General features: G+C 41.7%; 2 protein-coding genes across 7 annotated transcripts in view; one reads left to right on the top strand and one right to left on the bottom strand.

Annotated features, from left to right (window-relative positions):
- Positions 1 to 9,100, bottom strand: part of GART (phosphoribosylglycinamide formyltransferase, phosphoribosylglycinamide synthetase, phosphoribosylaminoimidazole synthetase) — a 28,161-nt gene extending 19,061 nt beyond the window's left edge. Inside the window, exons 1-6 of one of the 2 annotated variants that reach the window (XM_081234962.1) lie at positions 9,014 to 9,100; positions 6,141 to 6,326; positions 3,589 to 3,684; positions 2,938 to 3,112; positions 1,740 to 1,851; positions 601 to 669 (exon numbers count right to left, since the gene is read on the bottom strand). In XM_081234962.1, coding sequence (XP_081091088.1) covers positions 601 to 669; positions 1,740 to 1,851; positions 2,938 to 3,112; positions 3,589 to 3,684; positions 6,141 to 6,285 — 597 coding nt within the window. In that variant the 5' untranslated portion in view covers positions 6,286 to 6,326; positions 9,014 to 9,100. The remainder of the gene's footprint in view (positions 1 to 600; positions 670 to 1,739; positions 1,852 to 2,937; positions 3,113 to 3,588; positions 3,685 to 6,140; positions 6,327 to 9,013) is intronic. The other variant, XM_081234963.1, reaches the window with a different exon arrangement.
- A 941-nt stretch (positions 9,101 to 10,041) lies between these two features.
- SON (SON DNA and RNA binding protein) overlaps positions 10,042 to 26,174 on the top strand; it is a 31,496-nt gene continuing 15,363 nt past the window's right edge. For 3 of the 5 annotated variants that reach the window (XM_081234954.1, XM_081234955.1, XM_081234956.1), the window contains exons 1-6: positions 10,042 to 10,156; positions 13,248 to 13,414; positions 15,201 to 21,146; positions 22,485 to 22,645; positions 24,574 to 24,720; positions 24,902 to 25,090. In XM_081234954.1, the coding sequence (XP_081091080.1) occupies positions 10,080 to 10,156; positions 13,248 to 13,414; positions 15,201 to 21,146; positions 22,485 to 22,645; positions 24,574 to 24,720; positions 24,902 to 25,090 (6,687 nt within the window). In that variant the 5' untranslated portion in view covers positions 10,042 to 10,079. Of the gene's footprint in view, positions 10,157 to 13,247; positions 13,415 to 15,200; positions 21,147 to 22,484; positions 22,646 to 22,871; positions 24,437 to 24,573; positions 24,721 to 24,901; positions 25,091 to 25,191; positions 25,995 to 26,174 lie in introns of those variants that run through there. The other 2 variants (XM_081234957.1, XM_081234958.1) reach the window with 2 other exon arrangements.

The raw sequence follows: 26,174 nt of genomic DNA, 5'->3' as shown, positions 1-26,174 counted from the left end.
CCTACTGCTACACTGGGGATGATTAAAAGATAAATTCTTCGGACTTCCCTGGTGGTGCAGTGGTTAGGAATCTGCCTGCCAATGCAGGAGACACGGGTTCGAGCCCTGTTCTGGGAAGGTCCCACATGCTGCGGAGAAAACTAAGCCCATGTGCCACAACTACTGAGCCTGTGCTCTAGAGCCTGCAAGCCACAACTGAGCCCGAGAGCCACAATCACTGAGGCCGTGTGCCACAACTACTGAAGCCCGCACACCTAGAGCCCGTGCTCTGCAACAAGAGAAGCCACCGCAATGAGAAGCCCGCGCACTGCAACAAAGAGTAGCCCCTGCTCTCAGCAACTAGAAAAAGCCTGCGCAGCAACGAAGACCCAATGCAGCCAAAAATAAAGAAATAAATAAATAAGTTTATATATTTTTAAAAAAGAAGATAAATTCTTTTTTCATTTGTATCTGAAATACTAAACGTATACAAATTCCTGTGTAACTGCTCAGTTTATGCTCTTGTATGAGGCGACCAGAGTAAACCAAGCCTTTTTTGGGATCATAGGTCAGATAACACAGCTTATACTCTGTAAAAGTCCAAAAGATGAATATACGTACAGACACCTCTTCTCCTTCAAGAAGTTCTTCAATGACAGTTGTTTCTCCAGCTTCTCCAAAAGCTTTATCCTTATTGTCGATAAAAACAAAACAAAAAGAGAAATAAATTATAAGCTTTTATTATTTACTTAATTGGCTGTTGTCATTTTGCACCATTTGTATTATGAACCAACGCACTAGTATTATAATTTCTCTTTCTCTTTCTGAAAGCTGCAAAGGAACATATATGAATGTTCCCTATTTTTATTTTATTTATTTATTTGTGGCTGCACTGGGTCTTCAGTGGTGCGCGCAGGCTTTTCTCTGGTTGCCCCGAGTGGGGGCTACTCTTCATTGTGGTGCGCGGGCTTCAGTAGTTGTGGCTCGCGGGCTCTAGAGCGCAGGCTCGGTAGTTGTGGCACATGGGCTTAGTTGCTCCGCGGCATGTGGGATCTTCCCGGACCAGGGCTTGAACCCGTGTCCCCTGGACTGGCAGTCGGATTCTTAACCACTATGCCACAAGGGAGGTCCGAATGTTTCCTATTTTCAGAGTTGCAATGATGTAGTTAGCACTGGTACAGATGAGGTGAACACATCATTAAAACTCTTCTGGGGATCCAGCTTTCCAGTTTCAAATAAGGTTAACAGAAAAACAGATGTTTTCATCATTACCATTTAACTCTTATTTCTGACTTATAATTATGTTTGCTTACAATAATTATACTAATGTCTGTGAAAACAGATTTCCACAAGGTGGAGAAACCCACAACAACCAAGAAGGATCATAAAAGCAAAGTATATTAATTCATTGCTTCACTTTTCTTAGACCTGAGACACAAAGGATAAATGCTTTTTTTGTCCTCATGGGTTGTTGAGTATTTATTTATATGTTCTGTAGTCTGAGGACTTTCTACCTTTTAGAGCAGACAACAAAGGATGCTAAACAGAACTTACTTGCAAAGAACAGAATCATAGTTTAGCCATCAGTGTAGATGTGTAATAACCCTTTTATAGAGATGGATTATAATACATAGTACTATGAAAAATAACTGTGTTTGCTATACGTTTTCCTTGCCTTGAGGAATATTTGTAAGCTTAGCAGTATTTATTTATCCAGTGTGACTAGAAAATTATAAACCTTTTAAGAGGGGTCGACTTACCTGCATGATCTCCTGTACAGCTTTGCAGGCCTCTTCTTTGCTCTTTGCGACAACTACCCCTTTCCCAGCTGCAAGACCACTGGCCTTCACAACCAAAGCGGGGAAGTCTGCACTGTGAAGACAGAGTAAATTTCAATATCCAATAAATCTTTAAGATTCAAAAGTTTAAAATGCTTTGGGATTGTGTAATGATATGCTATAGCAGCAACTGAAAAGCAGAAAAAAAAACAAACCTGCTAACACCATTCTGATGTACTTCCTGCCAGGATTTTTTTTTTCCTATGTATTCCTTTATAGTTGTGGTCATATGGTACATACAGTTTTGCTTTTCTCACTTATCATGAGATCATATAAGCAAAATCTTTGGGGGAAAACAGCAGTTGCATAGCATGAATATGGAATGACCTTTTAAGATACAATACAAAGTAATGAATCATGCCCTCCTTCAAGTAAAAGATGTAGCTGTACAAGACCAATATAAGCATGGATACACAGATCATTTCTCCAAGTACACATAAGAAACTGTTGTTGGTAGTTTCTTCCGTTGAGTAGAACTGGAGATCTAGAAGGAGACTTACCCAAAGTAAGTAACAAAATTGTTACTTGGAAGGTATCTGGCTACTAGGAAATAATAAAATTCAATGTAGGATGAAGAAAAAACAAAGCATGAAACTGACCCAACTAAAAAGAAAACATACCAGGTAAAAAGGAAAAGTGTCAACAAAAATAGGGGGAAAAGGCATGTATCTACCAGCATTCATTTATTGCTCAATGTTCTCCATATAATAGAGAACAGGATGTTTAATTTTAAGATTTAGGATTGAACAGTGGTGGCAGAAGGCCAAGTGATGATTCCTCACTCTAGTTAATTATTGATGAAAAAAATCACTATCCTTTATGTGGTAAGATGCCACTGTGTCAATTTGGCTAAGAGGGAACGCCTATAGAACCAAATGTATCCTTTTCCCCTAGAAACTATTCAGCAACAAACATTAAAACATTTATCTTAAAAAAAAAAATTTATCTTTCTGCAAGGCCGCAAGAGTAAATCCCATTTTATTTTGATGTTGGAAAAAGGCAATTTACATCCTATGAGTTTTCCCCTAGAATTATCTTACTATAAACTCGTAACATAAAAGTGACCCGTATATTCAAATATCATATAACAAGTGCCCTTCACAGGCTATCTTCTATTTACCTCATAATGAAGCAGCAGGCTTCTTCAGCTTTGGTGAAAGCTCTCCACTGTGCAGTTGGGATTCCATGTCGGTCCATAAACTCTTTGGCAAATCTCTTGCTGGACTCTAACTGAGCTGCTTCTGCTGTAGGGCCAAAGCACCGCACTCCTGCAGATGTCAGGCTCCCAACAATTCCTAGGGATGGAAACAAGCAGCCATAGCCCAGCTCTCTGCAGGGCCTTTTCATTCTGAAGAATTAGGATCAGGCTAAATATACACTGAGATGAGGCAAATGGCAGAGAATAACTACGTTTTTCATGTTTTCTATAGGATATAAACAAAATGCTATTGACACATGATTCAAATCCAACAAAAATCATGTGTGATATCCAAATATATGGATTATTAAATAGACACCAGAATAGAGCAGAATAAAAACAAAATATTTCCCACAGCTGCAAATTTGATCTCATTCAAATTTAGTCTTATTATGCATACTACTGATGCTTGGGGGGGCGGTGAAAAATCCTAGAATCCATAAATTTCAAGAGGGTGAAAGCTTTTTCAGTGTATATTAGAAATCCTCATCTGTAAAATGTATTAGATGAGATGATCTCCAAGCTCCTGTTAGCACAGTGTATACCATAATAATCAACAGAAATGAACTTTACCAGCAGCCAGAGGTGCCTCTGGTCCAACAACTACAAATTCAATTTTCTCATCTTTGCAGAACTGTGCAAGGGCAGTGTGATCACTGATTGAGATGTCTGTGAAAAGAAAAAAGAAACAAACCTACCTTGTTTATAAAAATTCTTTAAGTTAACTGTCTTTCTGAAATGTAAGTACTATACTTTGGTATGCCTATTAACTGTTGGTTTTCTTTTACTGGTACAGATGAGTTTCACCATGAGAAATTCAGAGCACAGTACATCAGGCTAACCAACAAAGCTCAGTTCTCTGTTTTGTTACCACTACAGTGATAGGAGAGAACTGAGTAAGCTTTCCAAGAGCTATAAAGTAGTTTCATGACTATGGTGTTCATGTTGCTAGTGTTGATTGTAAACAAAAAAGTGTATCAGAGAATATACTCAGAAACTGGTCTTTTTTTTTTTTTTGCAGTACGCGGGCCTCTCACTGTTGTGGCCTCTCCCACTACGGACCACAGGCTCCGCGGCCATGGCTCACGGGCCCAGCCGCTCCACGGCATGTGGGATCTTCCCAGACCAGGGCACGAACCCGTGTCCCCTGCATTGGCAGGCGGACTCTCAATCACTGCGCCACCAGGGAAGCCCTGGGCCACCATTCTTAAGCTGGCTGAAGTCTCTGTACATATGTGGTATTTGTGATGTGTAGGGGATAAGTGCAGAAAAGGTAGAGTTCTCCATCTCCAGGAACTGCCTGAGTGGGATAAGGATGGAGTACCATGCACTCTGGGTTGGTAGCTGCAAACACAACTGGGCTGAACAGAGCCAACTACCTCAGCACAGCAAAGGGTGGCAAGAGGAAGATGACACACCTAACCTGTCACTACAAGTGAAAGCAGCCTCATGACAATATTGGGAGATTTTCATGGGCTGGTGTGTATGACATCCATTGCATCTAGATAAAATGTGCCATTTATTAAAAAAAAAATACAATACCTCACTCCCAGAGTTAAGATCCCAAGGAAGCAGATATTTTCTTATTTATCTTTTTCTTATTATTTTTGCTCCTATGTACACAATTATCTTCTCCCAGTTGGTAGCTTGCTGGGTCTATGTTCCCTCCATAAATATTATGTGCCACGTAGGGTACTAGGCACAGTGCACACAGTGCAAAATAAGACAGGAGACACGGGACTTCCCTGGTGGCGCAGTGGTTAAGAATCCACCTGCCAATGCAAGGGACACTGGTTCGAGCCCTGGTCCTAGAAGATCCCACATGCCGCGGAGCAACTAAGCCCGTGCGCCACAACTGCTGAGCCTGTGCTCTAGAGCCTGTGAGCCACGACTACTGAAGCCCGCGCACCTAGAGCCTGTGCTCTGCAACAAGAGAAGTCACCACAATGAGAAGCCCGTTCACCGCAATGAAGTGTAGACCCCACTCGCCACAACTAGAGAAAGCCCACGCGCGGCAACGAAGACCCATCGCAGCCAAAAATAAATAAATACATTTATTTAAAAAAAAGACACGTGGGCTTCCCTGGTGGCGCAGTGGTTGGGAGTCCGCCTGCCAGTGCAGGGGATACGGGTTCGTGCCCCGGTCTGGGAAGATCCCACATGCCACGGAGCGGCTGGGCCCGTGAGCCATGGCTGCTGAGCCTGCGCGTCCGGAGCCTGTGCTCCGCAACGGGAGAGGCCACAGCAGTGAGAGGCCCGCGTACCACAAAAAAAAAAAAAAAAAAAAAAAAGACATGTGACTTCCTTGCCCTCATGCAGTTTACATTCTAGAGCTTATGTTCTAGGAGGGGAATGAAGATAGGACACAGACAAGAGAAAAGTAAAAGGAGATACAGATAATAGTTCATGATTGAAAACAAATGAATTGGGGGGTGAACATGCTTTACTTAGAAACTTTAGGAAAGTCCTCTTTGAGAAAGTAACATAAGTTGAGACCTGAATGATAAAGAGCCAGTCATGCTAAGAGTGAGAACAAAGTTCAAGGCAGCTCTGTTTGGGATACTGGCAGGACTGCATGGATAGAGCACAGTGAAAAGAAAACAAGGGCTCTAAAAGATCAGGCTGGAAAGGCAGGCAGAGGCCAGATCACAGAGGGTTTTGTAAGGACAGGAGTTTGAGTTTTATGCTAACTACTATGAGAAGTCACTGAAGAATTTAATGCAGCATAAGAGCTGATCATCTTTTCCTATTTACCAGTGGAAGAGATGAAGGCTGAGATCTATTATGGAGTAAGAATTGCCAGAACTTACATTTAATAGCACTGCTCAATTTTGCATTCCCCAAAATATACACCAAAACACCTTTAACCTATATTAGGCATTTTGTAACTTTTTCAGTGTACATGTTTTATAAGGTTTAAAATAATTTAAGTTAAGAAAATGACACACTCTGAACAACAGGATACCTTAAATTACAACATATGGCAAGTATTCAAATTACCACATAAATTTCTGGGTTAAAAAAAGCATTCAAATCTGAACAGCAATTGACCTTTATAAAGAAGAGATGTGAGTGACAGTTTTATCATTTACAATCGTTCACTTTTACTTCAAAAAAATGATTACCAGTGTTCGAAATCTTTTCAGAGCAGGCAGTGCCTGCATTTCCTGGGGTAACTAACACTTGTTTGACATGATTAGACTGTGCAAGTTTCCAGGCCAGAGTATGTTCCCTTCCTCCATTGCCAATTACAAGCACTCGGGCTGCCATTGCTCAGTCTGCAAAGCAGGAATTCAGCAGGAAAATGAAAGCTGCAGAAAGAAAACCACAGTTGATAGTTTAGAATACATATACTTTAGAAACCACGATTTCTAAATATGATTTAAGTAGTCATTTGTAATCATACAAATAACATTTTATCCCAGCAATTCATTTGTGAAAAACTAGGATTCATAATTTGAGAAATATGACTGTGTACTCTTAAGGATTAGAGCGGTACTTTAAAGCTCCTTATTTCATTAAAACAAAATCTATGAACAATCACCCTTCTTTGGGCTTCACTTTTATTTATTTATTTTGGCCATGCTGGGTCTTACCTGCGGCATGTGGGATCTTTGTCGCAGCATGCGGAATCTTTTAGTTGCAGCATGCAGACTGCTAGCCGCGGCATGCATGCGGGATCCAGCTACCCGGACCAGGGATTGAACCCTGGCCCCCTGCATTGGGAGGGCAGACTCCCACCCACTGGGCCACCAGGGAAGTCCCTGGGCTTCACTTTTAGAAGATTTAAAAATCATCAAATCTCAGTTAAAAATGAATCTTAATGTTTTACATTTAGACACCAAATTGAAAATAACTGTTTTTAAACCTTTAGTCTTATAAATAATAGACTTTAAAGTTACAATAAATTCAAATAAATGTTTAAGACTAGAGCCCGTAAAGGGTCAAATAGTAAATATTTTCTGAGGGCCATATAGTCTCTGTTGCAATAACTGAACTCTGCCACTGTAGTATGAAAGCTGCCTTGGACAAGAGACAAATGTGGCCTGGCTATGTCCAGTAAAAACTTACATAAATAGGCAGTTGGCTGTAGGTCATAGTTTGCCTACTTCTGCTCTAAGTAACAGGAAGCTATCAGAGGTTTATAAAGCATAACTGTGGCTGTGTTTCCATAAAACTGTATTTATGGACACTGCAATTTGAATTCTGTATAACTGTCATGTGTCACAGAAACATCACTTTTCCTTTTCTTCCCACAAACATTTAACAATGTAAAAACTATTCTTATTTGGTGGACTGTACAAAAACAGTAGGAAAGGTTGGCACAAGAGCAGTAGTTTGCTGACCCCTATTTAAGAAGTTAGTGCAATATGCCAGAAAATTGGTAGAGAAGGCAAAAATCAAATTTGAACACGTCTTGCTTAGTTCTGGCATTTGATCCTGGGCAGGATGGGCAACTATCTCTCAAACTAACAGTGTGACCCTGGTTAAGCTCTTACTACCTGTAATTCAATTTCTTCACATCTTAAAAGGTGGAATTAAGAGAATTTGTCTTATGAGGCCTAGTGAGAACTGAAACATTTATAAACAATTAGTACAATTTCTTACACTCAGCAGTAGTAAATGCTAACCTGCTATATTTGATTTATTACTTTTGCCAAATTGATGCTTTAGGGAGAGAAAGAAATTCTAACAAGAAAAAAAAAAAGCCAAAGGAATGAATAACTTGTCACATTCATTTACTGATTTTCAGAAGACATGTAATTATGTAGAAGGCAAACCGATAACAGGGAAAACAAATCAGTTACTTCTCGTGAGATGCTAGGATTACACGTTTAAAGAAAAATATAATTTGATAATATAAAGAAGACTTTTTGAGCACTAACTTCGTGCCAGATGCTATTCTAAATGCTTTCCACGAATTACTTTACTTAATCTTAAGAATTCTGTGAGGCAGATAGGATTACCATGCCCGCTTTGCAGATAAATAACTAAGGTTCAGTTAGGTTACTTGCTGCAGGTCACATAGATAAGTGGGGATGTAGCCTGGACTCCAACGGAACCAATTTTGCTTCAGATACTCTTTAACAGTTGAAAATATGAGGAAGAAAAAAATGACTAAATTATCATCTCGGAGAGAAAAACACTATTTTTTTAGTTTAATGGAAAACAGACTTTTGCCGTGTGTATTGAAATATCTGAAATGAACGTATCTTTAACTCTAGAGAAAACATTTATGTTTAGTTTGAATAAGAGCGTCACTGAAGGGAAATTATCCTGATTACTGCCGCGGATCTCTGAAATAGGATAAGGACTCAGCCTGAGGGAATCTACACCCTGGAGTGGCTAGGAGGCCGCCAGCCAGAGGTGCCTAGGTTTGAGTTAAGGAGTTAAGACTTCGTAGCTGGGATACCTTGAGGGACTTAACCTTCTTGGGCCTCAGTCATCTAAATGGGTAACACGAGGAGAATTAGAGAGCCAGGGAAAGCCATTTCAAAGGACTTGGTGAATTGGGACTTCCCTGGCGGTCCAGTGGTTAAGACTCTGCGCTTCCACTGCAGGGGGCCTGGGTTCCGTCCCTAGTCAGGGAACTTAGATACTGCGTGCTGTGCGGCATTGCCAAAAAAAAAGAAAACAAAACAAAACACAAAGGACTCGGTGAATAAAATAAGGTAGAAACCAACTACATAATGGGACTAAGTAATCTCTGCTAGAGACAAAGGATGCATAATGAAAAATATGCAATTTAGGTGCATGACCTAAAAAACCTAAAAAAAGCATAAAGATGCCAAAAGGCCCCGACATCTTACAAAGCAGAGAAAGTGATATAAACCTCAGTTAAAACTGAAAAGCACATGGCCAACCCTCACCCACTGCGATTAAAAATAAGAGGACAATCCCTACCGCCAAACCAGTTCCTACAGTTTCATCCAATTCCTGATAGTAATCCCCAAACCAAACCATAAATGTACTTTCCTGAAAAGCGGAGGAAACTTACCCACGGACCCAAGCGGTCTGAGGGCTCGCACTTAGACCCTCGCTACGCGCTCTGAGCCCACTCGCCCGCCGCGCGCCGGAAGTCAGCCGATGGGATCCGGCGCGCACGCCCCCCGCCCCGCCCCCGGCTGGCTTCGCTTCCCCATTGGTCGGTGCGGCCAGTGGGCCTCACCGCGAGGTAATCAAGAGTGTTCCCTCCGGGTCTCGGGCGCGGCCTGAAACTCCCCCAGAGCAAAGCTCCTAAGTCCTAGCGAGTTTACAATGTAACACTGTAGTGTCAGGTGCCACGTAACGTCTCCTCGCTTCTTCCAGAGCCTCCTGAGCTCTGAGGAGGGGGAGCACCAAAATGCTTAACCCAGCTAATTGTGTGTTGCTCACGAGTCAGGACTGACCAGCTACCGTGCAAAAGTCTCGTGACACGCCTGGCTCCTGACGAGATTAGAATGCACCAAGATTTGAACACACGTGGTTCAGGACCTCTGGCCTAATGCTAAAACGAAAAAAATAGCCGAGGCCAATTATAGGATGTCACGGGAGGCAGATGGCGGTAAAAACGTGTTCTTCGTATGGGGGCAAGCGCTGATTAATGCTTTCCCGGATGGATCTCCCTGCCGAAACTCGGTGCCATCCGGGAACGCTGGAGGCCCCGGTCAAACACCATGTTGCCCTCCTTGCTCCCTTTCCTCACGGAGTTTAATCTAGGGTGTTTAGTGACCAAAATAAACCTCTTAAAGCCCCTAAACACTGTCGAAGACTAACAACTTAAGCTGACATTCGCCTCTACTAGAGACTTCTCCTGTAATGGCGCCTGCGTCAGTCACTAACATGGCGGACATAATCGTGCGCGGCGCAAACGTCAGCAGCTCTACCCCAGACGCTCAGAAACAGCGGAGGAGAGCGGGGCCGTGCTCACTGATTGGTTCAGAGGCGGAGCGTGCCGGACTGGGCGCTCCCACAGGAGCCAATCAGGACGGCAAGAGACGGAATTGGCCGTTGCGCCTCCTCCCGAGGCATGCTGGGAGCCTGGAGGACTAGTGAGGAGGAGTTGAGAGAACGGAGCGGACGCCATGGCGACCAACATCGAGCAGATTTTTAGGTCTTTCGTGGTCAGTAAATTCCGGGAAATTCAACAGGAGCTTTCAAGGTAAACGCTTCCCAGACTCTTCTGCTCCCAAGGGACCGACAGGGCCTCACGTAGCTGTCCATGGCACCTTTCTTCAGGGACGCTGTCGTTCTTCGTCTCAGGCCCGGCTACAGCCCCGCCTGGGCCTGGGATCCATTTTCCGGCCCCCCCACCCCCACCCCCGTCCGCTCCCTCCCTTCCCAGCGAGGAACTTCGCCCTTTCCGAGGTAATCCCAGGCTCCCTTTTCTAGAACCGAGGTAGGATGTTCAGGCTTCTCCCCCGTTTGGTCATCCCCTACCATTTATCTACTGTAGGCCTGGTTGTCCACCAGGGACGGGCCTAGTTCCTTCCTCGGCTCCTCCGCCGCCGCGGCGCTTCCCCTCCCCCTCTCTGCCGCCGCGGATTTCGCCGGCCGGTGTCTTTGACCGGAAAGGGGTCTAACGGCCGTTTCTTCGGTAATCTTAAATCCGCTTTATTATTGCAAGCTTCAGACCATTTTGGGGTCGGGATCCTTTAATTAGATTATTTGGGTCCTACTGGGGCTTCCACCAGGTAGCATTCGAATAGTTTAATAGATTGGAAATTTAAATTAAAACAGCTCAAATTAATGTTAGCTACTTTGACAGAATATTTGAGGTGAGGATGGAAGGGTACTTTGCATTAGTGGTAATTTTTTTAATTTAGCAAGCGGAAAGTGGACTTCATGTGTAGCTCTAAGTATTTTTGTCGTCCCTGACCCAATTGACATATTTGACCAACACGCTACTTTCGTCATTGCTACTGGTTTACCCTTGCTTCCCCACAATTTGAATGGGAAGAGATTTTCAAAGAAATACTTGCTTACTCGGAAACGAAAATCGCGTGGGTCATGTTGTTATTCAGTGGTTGCCTTTTTGCTTTGTATAACGTAAATATTTGTTCCGAGTTCAAACGTATTGCTGGTTGTATTTTAAAAGTTGAGAGCAAGAACCAGATGTAACGTGAATTTGAAAATCAGCCGAAAATGCATTTGTAAACTGAGCGCTCAAATTAACATAAGGTTATTGGGGCAGTGATACAGTATTGCTGTAATATTTTTCCAGGATATATTGTTTTTTCATTGGGAAATAGATCCTCTCATTGATTTAGTTGCTTTTTAAAATTTTGTTATATGCTGGTTATTTTTAGGATGATGAGAAACGACCTGAGTGAAGGGAATATAATTTTCTTGAAAACTTTTTAATAGTTGCATATATTAAGTAGTTGTGTTTGCTGGTTGTAATGTCTTTTTTCTATACCTTTTAAAATTAATTTTTTGTATTGGAAGTGTTATTGTTGTGGAAAGTTTAGAAAAAATAGAGGAAAGAAAAATTTAAAACACCACATGGTTATTGATCTTTATGTTCTTTCATTTTTTTCTTGTGCATACAGATGCACATGTTTTGTGAAGTGTGTTCATCTTGTTTTGTGTTGGTTGTTTTTTTCACCTATATATTGTGAACACGTTTGTGTTTTATCAGTCTCAGTAGTCTTTGAAACATTTTTCATGGCTCCATAGAATTCTGTTGTAGGATTGTATTGATGCATAATTTAGGTGCTTTGAAATTTCCACCCCTTTTCAGCAGTTCAGTAAGCATCCTCACACGTTTAAGATGATTACTTTGTTATAGGCTGACAGGGTTTTTTTTTTAGCCCTACTTTTCTGATTTTTAAATCCGTGGCCTTTTTAGTAAGGTACGCACTGTGTAAGTGCTTAGGAAAAATGTAAAAGAGCTCCAGGAGAAAAGTTTAAAAAGAATATTAGGTAAAGCAGTTTATTACTAGGGGATTATTCAGCTTCTTTTCAAATACTATGCTATGTATTGTCAGTATCAAAACAAGTTTTTGATTATTTGCCATTTCGATGAACTATAGTTCCTTTTTTTCTCATTTAATTTTATGAATATGGGTTTGGGTGAGAGGACTGACTTATAGACAGCTTAAGTTATTATATATAGATGGTTGAGTATGAACTCTGGTTTTGAGTACCAGCTTTACCTCTTAATTAGATGTATGACGTTCAGCTAGGTTTTTTTGTCTTCTCTGTGCCTCATTTTCCTCATTTAAATAATCAGAACAATAGTGCTGATCTTAGAGTTTTGTTAGGATAAATGAGTTTAAAAATGTAGAACCGTGTAACCCTAATTAATAGTTAATAAACGTTAAATATTGCTATTGTATGATTAATTGTATTAGAAATAGAAAACCAAATGTTCTTTAATAACACTTGGTTAACTACTGAGTTTTTTTGTTTTTTGACCATTCAGGCTTTTATCAGGTAGTGGAGCATAATTGTCGACCCATTTTTCTACCTAAAATTTAAGTTAAATTAAGTCAAACGTGCTGTTTAAAGTATTTTTCAAAACAATTTTTTAAATTTACACAAAATAGTACAAATGACTAAGTAAATGATATGTTTTTCTGTTAAGATTTTTCTGACCCTGTGAATTGAAAATGTTAAGTGATTCATTTACTGTTAATATAAATGAGTTGTTTTACATGATTTTTGATAACTGGGTGAAAATTATATAAATGTATTTTTCCTTTTCAACATTATGGCATTTCAGCAAGTCTGATCAGTCTAAACCTGATCCAGTGCTACAAGTTACCCTTTTGACTTAATGTGTCGGTGGCTAAAGTTGTGTTCCTTGATACTGCTGATGGTGATTGTGATCCATGCACAAGTGTGGCTTTACTGTGGCTATAGCTTCTACCACAATGTTAGGTCATGTATTTTTCTTTGGTTTTGTGATTGTGATCTTAATAATAATTTTCCTCCCCTGAGATAAATATGCTGGTTGGGGAGTATTTTGTTAAAAAAAAAAAAAAGATGAGCTTAGAAACCTGTTTGAAAGACTTTTTCTTAACTTTCACAGTTCTGAAAACTTTAATCGTGTGAAAATAAAAATGTACCAACTGTAAGTAGATAGTGTTAAGGAAGCACTGTTGATGAGGAATAGCATCCAGAATAAATACAAAATGGTGAAGTGTACAAATAAGATAAGATTGTTTTAATCAGTTGAGTTACAAATATTAATTTATTATATGGCATGATAAAAATATTAATGAATTTTGGTAACTTTTCTTGTGAAGTGGAAGGAGTGAAGGCCAGCTCAATGGTGAAACAAATACACCTATTGAAGGAAACCAGCCAGGTGATGCAGCTGCTTCTGCCAGGAGCCTACCAAATGAAGAAATAGTTCAGAAGATAGAGGAAGTACTTTCTGGGGTCTTAGATACAGAACTACGATATAAGCCAGGTAAGTTGGAGATAATCAGCTGTCTTGATAATCAGCTGTCTTGAAAACTTGAAGTTTTTTTTTAATAGTTAACAGTAATATTTCTTGATTGCAGGGTATTTAAGATGTTCATTAGATTTAAAACTTCAATAAGTTTAATTTTTAGTTTAATTGATTACTGAAGACTTTCTTGTTTAAGTATTTTTTTGAAAATACAATTGCACTAGAACATGAGCATCGATGCATTTGTTTACTTTGCTGGTGGAATATAACTATCTTTGTTTGGTTTAGTCTTATAGTGCCTCAGTGCCAGGATTTTGAATGTGGGTTTTCATTGAAAAGTTGAATAAATGTCAGTTTTGGAAGGTACAGGAGTCCGGACCATATCTGTAATGATTCTAAAACCCTGGAAGGTTTTATTTTAAAGCTCAAGATTAGAGATTATCTTGTTTTTGTGTCTACTCCTCTTAAAGGTGCAATGAATGGAGAGGAATCATTGCTGGATATTTAGCATTTGGGGAATTGATTAAATAATTGATGCTTAGAAATGAAGGATTTACGATCAACTGCAAAAATAACAATATTGTTTAGTTTTGGAAATGGGGGGCCATGGTATGGGTTTTGTTTTTTATTTATTTATTTATTTTTATTATAGAGTATGGTTAAAAAAAATAGCATAGACTGTAGCCTTGCTCTAGCAACTTTTTCTTGAAGTATAATGTAGCTAACTAACATTTGGTACATAATAAACAATTAGTGGAGAATGATTAATTTTTCTTTGGAAGAGGTCTTGTCATGTGTTGATTTGCTTTTTCCATAATATTGATGACCTGGATTTCTGATCAACTAAGATCACTAAGGTTTATCTAATATGATATTGGCATTAGAGTAAATCTCATCTGGTTACAAAGTGGATTATAAACCACTTTTTCTTTTAGATATGCAAATTGAAATGTTCTTAAGTTTCATGTTAAGGGCTGTACGATTTTCCTTCTCCAAATGGCTTTATTATCAGTTTTAAAGTAGAAACATTAAAAAAATGACTTCGTAGTAATTTTGAAGAGTATTGGGGGGAAGAGATGTTATTTTTATTAGAATGCAACTTGGGTGAAAATTCAGGTTCCATATTTTACATTTGTTGTTCAGACCTTATACTATAAAAGCAATCTCTAGCATTTGCTGAGGGCTTACTTGGTGCCAGGCATTATTCAGTGTACTTTGTATGTTTTAACTGAGTTCGTCCTCTAACCCTGGAAGACAGAGTGTCAGAGGTTTGGCCACATCTATTCATTTAGTGAGTGGTGAATTGATTCAGTATCCAAAAGCAGACAGTGTGTTCCAGAGCCAGTGCCATGTTGCTTCCTGTATAAATAAGGGTTATAAAATAATCACAGAAGTTTTTTAATGTATGTTTCTGTGGGAATTCTAATAGTTAATAATATGAAAGATATTGATCGTAACTGTAGTTTAAAAGTAATTTGCTGTATAGTGAGAGCTGGAGAAAGTAATTGTTTTAAATGAACTTAGTAAAAACACACCTTAATGTAATTCTAAGAGTTTTTGTAGTAAATTAAGAAGTTATTTTTAACTGAGGCTTCAGTTGTAAAAGAAGTATTGGAAAAGTGTCAGTCTTCAGGTAACTGGTTTATGGAAAATAGTTTATTTATGGAAAATAGTTTATTTAGTCACCTTTTATTTAACAAGAAGTGTTATGGTATCTTAACATGGAATGTAAGTTTTGGTTTATACGATTTATCTAAATCTATTTTGGGGGATATTTGACAAAATTAATTTTCCTAAATTTCAGACTTGAAGGAGGCTTCCAGAAAAAGTAGATGTGTGTCTGTACAAACAGATCCTACTGATGAAATACCTACCAAAAAGTCAAAGAAACATAAAAAGCACAAAAATAAAAAGAAGAAAAAGAAGAAAGAAAAGGAAAAAAAGTATAAAAGACAGCCAGAAGAATCTGAATCAAAGCCTAAATCACATCATGATGGGAACGTAGATTTAGAATCAGATTCCTTTTTGAAGTTTGATTCTGAACCTTCAGAAATGGCACTGGAGCATCCTGTAAGAGTGTTCGGCCTATCTGATACCAGTGAGTCTCCTGCACTTGTGCTAGAACCTCCTGTAGTATCAATGGAGGTATTAGAGCCACACACCTTAGAAATTCTGAAGCCAGCTACAAAAACTGCAGAACTGTCAGTTGCATCTACATCAGTAGTTTCAGTGCAGCCAGAGCAGTCTGTAGCAGTAATGCTGGAACCATCCACGACAAAGGTTCTGGATTCCTTTGCAACAGCACCAGTGCCTACTACAACAGTAGTGCTAAAGTCATCTGAGCCGGTTGTAACAATGTCAGTGGAGTGTCAGATGAAGCCTGTGCTGAAATCTTTGGAGAGCACACCTCCAGAGCCATCAAAGATCATGTTGTTAGAGCCTCCAGTAGCAAGAGTGCTAGAGCCATCAGAAACCCTTTTGTCATCAGAGACACCTACTGAGGTGCACCCTGAGCCAAGCACATCGACAACAATGGATTTTCCAGAGTCATCGGCAACTGAAGTGCTAAGATTGCCAGAGCAGCCTGTAGAAGTACCATCGGAGATTGCAGATTCATCCATGACAAGACCGCAGGAGATGCTGGAGCTGCCCAAGACCACAGCGTTGGAGCTGCAGGAGTCGTCGGTGGCCTCAGCGATGGAGTTGCCGGGGCCACCTGCGACTTCCATGCTGGAGTTGCAGGGGCCCCCTGTGACTCCAGTGCTGGAGTTACCTGGGCCCTCTGCTACCCCGGTGCCAGAGTTGCCAGGGCCCCTTTCTACCCCAGTGCCTGAGTTGCTAGGGCCCCCTGCGACAGCAGTGCCTGAGTTGCCGGGGCCCTCTGTGACGTCAGTGCCACAGTTGTCGCAGGAATTGCCAGGGCTTCCAGCACCATCCATGGGGTTGGAGCCACCACAGGAGGTACCAGAGCCACCTGTGATGGCACAGGAGTTGCCAGGGCTGCCTGTGGTGACAGCAGCAGTAGAGCTGCCAGGGCAGCCTGTGGTTACAGTAGCAATGGAGTTGACCGAACCACCTGTGACGACGACAGAGTTGGAGCAGCCTGTGGGGATGACAACGGTGGAACATCCTGGGCAGCCTGAGGTGACGACGGCAACAGGGTTGCTGGGGCAGCCTGAGGCAGCAATGGTGCTGGAGTTGCCAGGACAGCCAGTGGCAACGACAGCGCTGGAGTTGCCAGGGCAGTCTTCGGTGACTGGGGTGCCAGAGTTGCCAGGGCTGCCTTCGGCAACTAGGGCACTGGAGTTGTCGGGGCAGCCTGTGGCAACTGGGGCACTGGAGTTGCCTGGGCAGCTCATGGCAGCTGGGGCACTGGAGTTCTCGGGGCAGTCTGGGGCAGCTGGAGCACTGGAGCTTTTGGGGCAGCCTTTGGCAACAGGGGTGCTGGAGTTGCCAGGGCAGCCTGGGGCGCCAGAGTTGCCTGGGCAGCCTGTGGCAACTGTGGCGCTGGAGATCTCTGTTCAGTCCGTGGTGACAACAACGGAGCTGTCAACGATGACCGTGTCGCAGTCCCTGGAGGTGCCCTCGACGACAGCGCTGGAGTCCTATAATACGGTAGCACAGGAGCTGCCTACTACATTAGTGGGGGAGACTTCTGTAACAGTAGGAGTGGATCCCTTGATGGCCCAAGAATCCCATATGTTAGCTTCTAACACCATGGAGACCCATATGTTAGCATCCAACACCATGGACTCCCAGATGCTAGCGTCCAACACCATGGACTCCCAGATGCTAGCGTCCAACACCATGGACTCCCAGATGTTAGCCTCTAGCACCATGGACTCCCAGATGTTAGCAACCAGCTCCATGGACTCCCAGATGTTAGCAACCAGCTCCATGGACTCCCAGATGTTAGCAACCAGCTCCATGGACTCCCAGATGTTAGCAACCAGCTCCATGGACTCCCAGATGTTAGCAACCAGCTCCATGGACTCCCAGATGTTAGCAACCAGCTCCATGGACTCCCAGATGTTAGCAACCAGCTCCATGGACTCCCAGATGTTAGCAACCAGCACCATGGACTCCCAGATGTTAGCAACCAGCTCCATGGACTCCCAGATGTTAGCCACTAGCTCTATGGATTCCCAGATGTTAGCATCTGGCACTATGGACTCTCAGATGTTAGCTTCCGGCACCATGGATGCGCAGATGTTAGCGTCTGGTACCATGGATGCTCAGATGTTAGCGTCTAGTACCCAAGATTCTGCTATGTTGGGTTCAAAATCTCCTGATCCATACAGGTTAGCTCAGGATCCTTACAGGTTAGCTCAAGATCCCTATAGGTTAGGTCATGACCCTTATAGGCTAGGTCATGATGCCTACAGGTTAGGGCAAGACCCCTATAGATTAGGCCATGATCCCTACAGACTAACTCCTGATCCCTATAGGATGTCACCTAGACCCTATAGGATAGCACCCAGGTCCTATAGGATAGCTCCCAGGCCATATAGGTTAGCACCTAGACCCCTGATGTTAGCATCTAGACGTTCTATGATGATGTCCTATGCTGCAGAACGTTCCATGATGTCATCTTACGAACGCTCTATGATGTCTTATGAGCGGTCTATGATGTCCCCTATGGCTGAACGCTCTATGATGTCAGCCTATGAGCGCTCTATGATGTCAGCTTATGAGCGCTCTATGATGTCCCCTATGGCTGAGCGCTCTATGATGTCAGCTTATGAACGCTCTATGATGTCAGCTTACGAGCGCTCCATGATGTCCCCGATGGCTGACCGATCTATGATGTCCATGGGTGCTGACCGGTCTATGATGTCGTCATACTCTGCTGCTGACCGGTCTATGATGTCATCGTACTCTGCAGCTGATCGCTCTATGATGTCATCTTATACTGCTGATCGTTCAATGATGTCTATGGCAGCTGATTCTTACACCGATTCTTATACTGATACATATACGGAGGCATATATGGTGCCACCTTTGCCTCCTGAAGAGCCTCCAACAATGCCACCATTGCCACCTGAAGAGCCACCAATGACACCGCCATTGCCTCCTGAGGAACCACCAGAGGGTCCAGCATCATTACCCACTGAGCAGTCAGCATTAACAGCTGAAAATACTTGGCCTCCTGAGGTGCCAGCATTACCTCCTGAAGAGTCTGTGTCGCTGCCTGAACCTCCTGTGAGTCAAAGTGAGATTTCAGAGCCTTCGGCAATGCTTGCTAATTATTCAACGTCAGCATCAGAGCCTTCAATGTTAGCATCAGAGGCTTCTATGACTGTTGCAGAACCACCACTGGAGCCAGAGTCTTTGGTCACGTCAACACCTGTAGAGTCTGCTGCTGTAGCAGAAGAGCATGAAATTGTTGCAGAAAGACCAGTGACTTACATGGTGTCCGAGACTCCCACAACATCAGGTGAACCGACTGTGTTAACATCAGAGCCTTCTGTTACGTCAGAGGCGGCAGAAACTTTTCATTCCATGAGGGCTTCAGGACATGTTGCCTCAGAGGTATCTATGTCACTGCTGGAGGCAGCAGTGCCTATTCCAGAGCCATCACAGAGCACTGTGGATCTGCCAGCCATGGCTGTCTCAGAGCTACCAGCTGTGGCTGTCCCGGAGCCACCAGCTGGAACTGTCTCAGAGCCACCAGCCATGGCTGTTCCAGAGCCACAGGCGGAGACTGTGCCAGACCCAGCGGCTATGGCTGTCCAGGACCCACTGGCTGAGGCTGTCCTGGAGCCACTGGCTGAGGCTGTTCCGGAGCCCCTGGCCTTGTCTGAGCCAGAGCATATTACGGTTCCTGTGCCAGTTGTTTCTGCCCTGGAGCCTTCTGTGCCTGTCCTGGAACCAGCGGTGTCAGTCCTTCAACCTAACGTGATTGTTTCAGAACCATCTATTTGTGTCCAAGAATCCACTGTGACGATTTCAGAGCCTCCTGTCACTCTCTCAGAGCAGACTCAAGTAATACCAACTGAGATGGTTTTAGAGTCTACACCAGTAATACTGGAGTCTAACATTATAAAAGGAATGAATTTACTATCTGGCGATCAAAATCTTGCTCCAGAGATTGGCATGCAGGAGGTTCCCATGCATTCAGATGAAGAGCCACATACTGAAGGACACCTGAAGAATGACGCTTATGAAACTGAAAATGGTATGAATATAGACCTTAATATAAATAATCACTTAATTACTAAAGAGATGGAACATAACACAGTGTCTGCTGCCAGCACTGGTGCTGTTGGTGAAACTGGTGAAGAGAAAATTTTGCCCACCAATGAGACTAAACAATGCACAGTATTGGATACCTGTCCTAGTGTTAGTGAAACTGATGTAGGAGGGACTCTGTCTTCTACTGGTCCCCTTGCTCTTGAACCTGATGCAGTGGGAACTGGTAAGGGTCTTGAATTTGCCACAGCATCTGCTTTCAGTTCAGTTAGTAAATATGATGTTGAAGTATCGTTAACTACTCAAGATACTGAACATGACATGGTAATTTCCACCAGCCCCAGTGGTGGTAGTGAAGCTGACATAGAGGGACCTTTACCTGCTAAAGATATTCATCCTGATACACCATCTAATAATAACTTTGTCACTAAGGATGCAGAAGGATCATTACCTATACAGGAGAGTGACCAGACATTAGCAGTGGCTCTCAGTCCTAAAGAAAGTAGTGGAGAAGATAAAGAAGTACCTCTCCCTACTAAAGAGATACTGTCTGATTCAGGATTTTCTGCCAACATTGATGACATTAATGAAGCTGATTTAGTGAGACCATTACTTCCTAAGGACATGGAACGTCTTACAAGCCTTAGAGCTGGTATTGAAGGACCTTTGCTTGCAAGTGAAGTTGAACGGGATAAATCTGCTGCCAGTCCAGTTGTAATTAGTATACCAGAAAGAGCTTCAGAGTCGTCTTCAGAGGAAAAAGATGATTATGAAATTTTTGTAAAAGTTAAGGACACACATGAAAAAAGCAAGAAAAATAAGAACCGTGACAAAGGTGAGAAAGAGAAGAAAAGGGACTCTTCGTTAAGATCCCGAAGTAAGCGTTCCAAGTCTTCTGAACACAAATCGCGAAAGCGCACCAGTGAATCTCGTTCTAGGGCAAGGAAGAGATCATCTAAGTCCAAGTCTCATCGCTCTCAAACACGTTCACGGTCACGATCAAGACGCAGAAGGAGGAGCAGCAGGTCAAGATCAAAGTCTAGAGGAAGGCGATCTGTATCAAAAGAGAAGCGCAAAAGATCTCCAAAGCACAGATCCAAGTCCAGGGAAAGAAAAAGAAAAAGATCAAGCTCCAGGGATAACCGGAAAACAGGTAGAGCTCGGAGTCGCACTCCAAGCCGTCGGAGCCGGAGTCACACTCCGAGTCGTCGGAGAAGATCTAGATCTGGGGGAAGAAGGAGCTTTAGCATCTCCCCGAGCCGAAGAAGCCGCACCCCCAGCCGAAGGAGTCGCACCCCCAGCCGACGGAGTCGCACCCCGAGCCGAAGGAGCCGCACCCCGAGCCGACGGAGCCGCACCCCGAGCCGTCGCAGCCGCACCCCAAGCCGTCGGAGAAGATCAAGATCTGTGGTAAGAAGACGAAGCTTCAGTATATCACCAGTCAGATTAAGGCGATCACGAACACCCTTGAGAAGAAGGTTTAGCAGGTCTCCCATCCGCCGTAAGCGATCCAGGTCTTCTGAAAGAGGCAGATCACCTAAACGTCTGACAGATCTGAGTGAGTCATTTAAAAATTTAATGGTATTAGAGAATGATTTAAAGCTGAGTTTTTTCTGTGAGTCAAATGGAATATTTGGGGTTATTGGTTTAGGATAAATATTTTTATCTTTAAATTTTTGTAGTTAGCTTCTGTTTAGAAAAGGTAGGAATAAATAAGTACATTTGTAATTAGTGTTTAAATGATCTGCTTTGGAGTAAATTAGAGCCAAGGTATTTCCATACTTGAATGCTTTCTTTTTGCTTTAACCATATTCCATAACTAAAAATGGCAAGTAGAAGTCCAGTTAAAGACAAGGCTAGTATCTGCTCAGGTTGTTATTGTATTTATTCCAACATAAATTTTTGCAGATAAGCCTAAAATCAAATGTTTCTTTTTTAATAAGTTACATGTCTTAAACTGGCAATACAGTACTGTTAAATGTTTGTGAAAATAACTCTGATTGGCATAATGGGTGATGGAAGTGAGTAGGGAATTTTGTATATGGGGAGTTAAAGTGATTTCAGTCTGCCTTTTAACAGATGAAGTGTTGTAATTTCTTCTAATTTTAAAAAGTGTGCAGAGGTGATTAAAACTTGACGGATCATGCGTGACTACCTGTAATAATAATGGATAACTTATCATTATCCCAGTGGATTGGACATTTCCAGGTCAGAGTTGTCTAAAGAAAAAGATCTTAACAGAACCCTAAGGGAGAATGCATTCAGTTTAACAAATGTTTCTGAGTTCTTTTTTTATTCAAAGCAGAGGAACAGTATATAATTCCTGGAGTGATTACAAGTTAGTACAAGAGACACAGATAAAATGTATATATATCTCTTTTACCAAATAGTAAAACTGCCAACAAGAGTAGAATGTGATGATTGCTGTAATTACTGGTATAGATTAGGTACTTTGGGAGCACGGTGGAGAGGAATGTTAAATTCTGACTTAAGACTTGTTACTTTGAAGAGGTGGCAGTTTTGAACTTGGGCTCAAAGAGTGATTTAAAATATTGTCCGAGATTAGAAGGAAAGTAATTTAAGGGCATGATAGTTGTGGAGAATAAAGTAGGCTTTGGCAGGTGTGTGTCTTAATGTGTGTGGCAGAGTGATCATTACAGTTGTGTAGTCTAGCTATTTTGTATAGTGTTTGAATGGTAAGCTAAATGTGGACTTAATTCTTTTTTAAATATGGGGCATTTGTTTTAAAACTTTGAGCCAAAGAGTGATTTCATCACAGCCGTAAGTTAGGGCAGAAAATTGATGCTTTTGTTACTTTTGTTAGCATACGAAACATTAGATAATACAAAATGTACAGCCTTTTAGGAAAACTGCTGCTTATATTTTCCTCTTGCAGATAAGGCTCAGTTACTTGAAATAGCCAAAGCTAATGCAGCTGCCATGTGTGCTAAGGCTGGTGTTCCTTTACCGCCAAACCTAAAGCCTGCACCTCCACCTTCAATAGAAGAGAAAGTTGCTAAAAAATCAGGAGGAGCTACTATAGAAGAACTAACTGAGGTAAGCTAGACAGAATTTGTCATTCTTAAATGGATTATTCCAGTGATGTTGACTCTGGAGCGTGCCAAAACCCGAATTGTGGGCTGAACTGATAATGGCTGGCACCGAGTGGCCAAAACCCGAAATACAGACGTGGCAGCGGCAGAAGCTCTATTTAGCAGGCCATTATCCGGGATGGCTAAGCTCCGCTAGCTAAAAGTTACTTCCCATTACTTTTGCTTTCCAGTTTTAGAAGCCAAACTGACTGAGGAGTGGGACGGTTCGTTTGAATGGAGGAGGTGTTGAGTGAGCAACACGCAGAAGCTCGCCTACAGTTTCGTTTCCATTCACGACGTGTTCACTGATCGCCACGAGTGTACTGCATATACGCAAAGACACAGACAATCTTCAGAAATGATCTTTTGCCACCGGAGCTTGGAAATTAATGAGAATAGCTGGCCATTGCCTGAAAGGAACTTCTTTCGCATCAACATTTCGGGTTTTGGCTGTTTGGTACCAGCCATTGGTGATAATGGCCGGCCATTATCAGTTCTTCCTGCGGTTCGGGTTTTGGCAGTAACATATATATTTTAAACACACTTATTTTTGTTTTTAAGAATTTGATCTTTTCAATTGAGGCTTTTTTTTTTTTGTCTTTTGGCTTTATTTTATTAAAATTTGTTTTTTTTTTTGGAGGACGCTGAAATAATTGCTGCTAGGATCCAGAAATACCACATTGTTTCAGATATTGAAACTTGTTATTGGCTAGCCTTATGCCAGCCTGCCACTGTCAATATATTCTGTTCCCCTTGGTTACAAGCTTGGTATATTCTGTGTTTTTGGCTAAATGAGCTTTTTATCCTGTTGAAATATTTTCAATTGATAAGGGATATGACAGATCCTACTGCTAGTATAGAGACATGTCCACCCAGATTTACTCTGACCTTTTTATAAAGCCAGGTAATGGAGTCGGTTCCTTTGCTTCTCAAGGCGGAATTGGCTTTGCTTTATGTGTCAGACCTCATCAATTGCACCCTCCCCTTCATGCCGTATATTCCATTCTTGAGTTCTGTTCCTTTAGAGACTCAACCTACAAAACATTTATGGAAAGACATGCTATCATCTAACCCAGTTGCAAGTGTTTGAGATTTTATTTAGCCATACATTTGGGGATCATGTAGTTTCTTAATCTGTCTCCTCGCTTAGATTTATTACAATATGAATTGCAATTTTTTTTTTAACTTTAAGGACGTAGTGAAGGCTTCTGTTGCTTGCTTATCAAATCCGAGCCCCTTATCCAAAACCGTGTGAACACTTAGTGTTTCCCTATATATTTTAGCCTCATCTTCAGCCCTCCGTCCCTTCTAATAAGTTTTTTCTCACCTCTTTACCACTACCTGACTAGGGTGACTTTCTTTTCCTTTCCCTGCTAATCCTTGTTCTTAACTATGAAAATCCGGCTTAGAAACTCTGCGAGGAATATTCCTTGATTATCAGATTCTGCCTGATTCTGTTCTCTCTTAAGCTTTTGTTCTTTGAGCACTTATGTACTCAGTTTGTATTATATCAGTTTGCACTTGTTAATTGTGTTGCTCTGTAAAAGCGTTCCTCAGTTATCTCATGTGTATGTATTCCGTCTATTGAAACTAGATTGTAAGCTCCTTGAGAGCAGGGACCATGTCTTTTACTTTAGTTTTTTGTATTCCCTGGACAGTGCCCAGTACAGTGCTCTGCACATAGTAGGTGCTCAATAAATGTTGTTGACTGACTGACCAGCTAGAGTGTGCTTAAATAGTAACCCGTAAGCTAAGTTACGTATCTGTAACCTGTCATTAATCTTGTTTTACTTTTGAAAGTTGATATTATGTGGTTTTGCTTCTTTGAAGAAATTACATGTTACTCTGCATAAAGTGTAAGGTTTATCTTTTGTTTGTTTTTACTTTTTTAAGAAATGCAAACAGATTGCACAGAGTAAAGAAGATGATGATGTAATAGTGAATAAACCTCATGTTTCGGATGAAGAGGAAGAAGAACCTCCTTTTTATCATCATCCTTTTAAACTCAGTGAACCCAAACCCATTTTTTTCAATCTGAATGTGAGTATTAGTGTTTCTAGACTAGTGAAACAGCACAACTTGTAGAACTGTTTAAGTAAAATTTCAAATGGAATTTAGTTTTTAATTTAGGTTAAATACTGTGAGAAATAATGAACAGAGTCATTTTCAGATTATGTTGAACATCTATTGAGTTTTAATTAAGAAAAACATTATTTTTTAGATTGCTGCAGCAAAGCCAACTCCACCAAAAAGCCAGGTAACATTAACAAAAGAATTCCCTGTGTCATCTGGATCTCAACATCGGAAAAAAGAAGCAGATAGTGTTTATGGAGAATGGGTTCCTGTAGAGAAAAATGGCGAAGAAAACAAAGATGATGATAATGTTTTCAGCAGCAGTTTGCCCTCCGAGGTAAGGAACAGGAATATTATGTACTTTTTCCTTTTCTATACCTGAATCTGCATTTTATTGTTATTTTATATCTGATTTGGATTCTGTTTCACTCTTCTTAGGGCCGGGTTAAACGGCAGGGCCGGGTTAGACGACAGATGAAACCACCCGCAGCTTCTCATTTGACAGTAACTCGATGCAGTTCACTTTGTGGAACCAAAAAGCCACAAAGTGAAAAGCATCGAATTGCAGAGAACAGTGTTATCACATCCCTCCCCAACATTGGGCCCTCCTTGCACTTGTGGGAAGGTAGCCCAAGGTACAACTATTTAGCTTCCCGTTTCGCCTCAAGGCTCTATAGCTCTAGGTTTTGGTGGTAGCAAATTTACTGGGTGGAGGGATTGAGCAGAGAGAGGCAGATCCTCAGGTTCAACACAAGAACTGGACTGGAAAAGGATTGTAGGCTGCTGTGAGCATCTTGGATACGTAGCCCATTGCCCTTAAATAATGGTTTCTGTTTCTCTGGGTGGTTTGTCAGGTAGCCTTTAAGTTTAATTATTTTCCCTTCCCTGTGCTACCTTGGCCCTTTGGATTCTTGTGTTTAACCTAATGCTCAGCCTTGGTACTCCGTTTCCCTTCTCCTTCCCCTTTTTGCTACTATTAAAAGCTGGAGAAGTGGAATTCACACCTTGAAATTTCCAGGAGGCTATAGTTGTATCTTGTCAAAATGACGCGGTAATAATGCCAAGTGTCAAAACAGCCCCATTAAAATGCCGCCTGATTAAATAATGTGCTGCTAAATATAGTGCACATGAAAACAGCAAGACTGTATATATATGTAAATATATATATATATATCTGTATCTTTGTATGTATCTCTGTATCTGTACCTTTGCTGTATCTTTTAATAAACAGTTTACTTTTATTTAACTTGTTGTGCAAAATCACGCTTGGGGGATCTGGGAGGGTGGAGACTTACTAGGGGGGTGGGAGTTTTAAATGATACCATAGACTAGTCATCACCTCTTGCCCTTCGTTTCCAAAGCCCAGACATTTGTCCAAGGACTGGATTAGATATCTGATGCCCTTACAATGTAGGAATTCT

The sequence above is a fragment of the Mesoplodon bidens genome (genome assembly GCF_964165515.1).
Source record: "Mesoplodon bidens genome assembly, chromosome: 5".
NCBI lineage: Eukaryota > Metazoa > Chordata > Mammalia > Artiodactyla > Ziphiidae > Mesoplodon > Mesoplodon bidens.
Note: the sequence above shows the minus strand (reverse complement) of the source record. Positions and strands in the feature narration are given on the sequence as shown.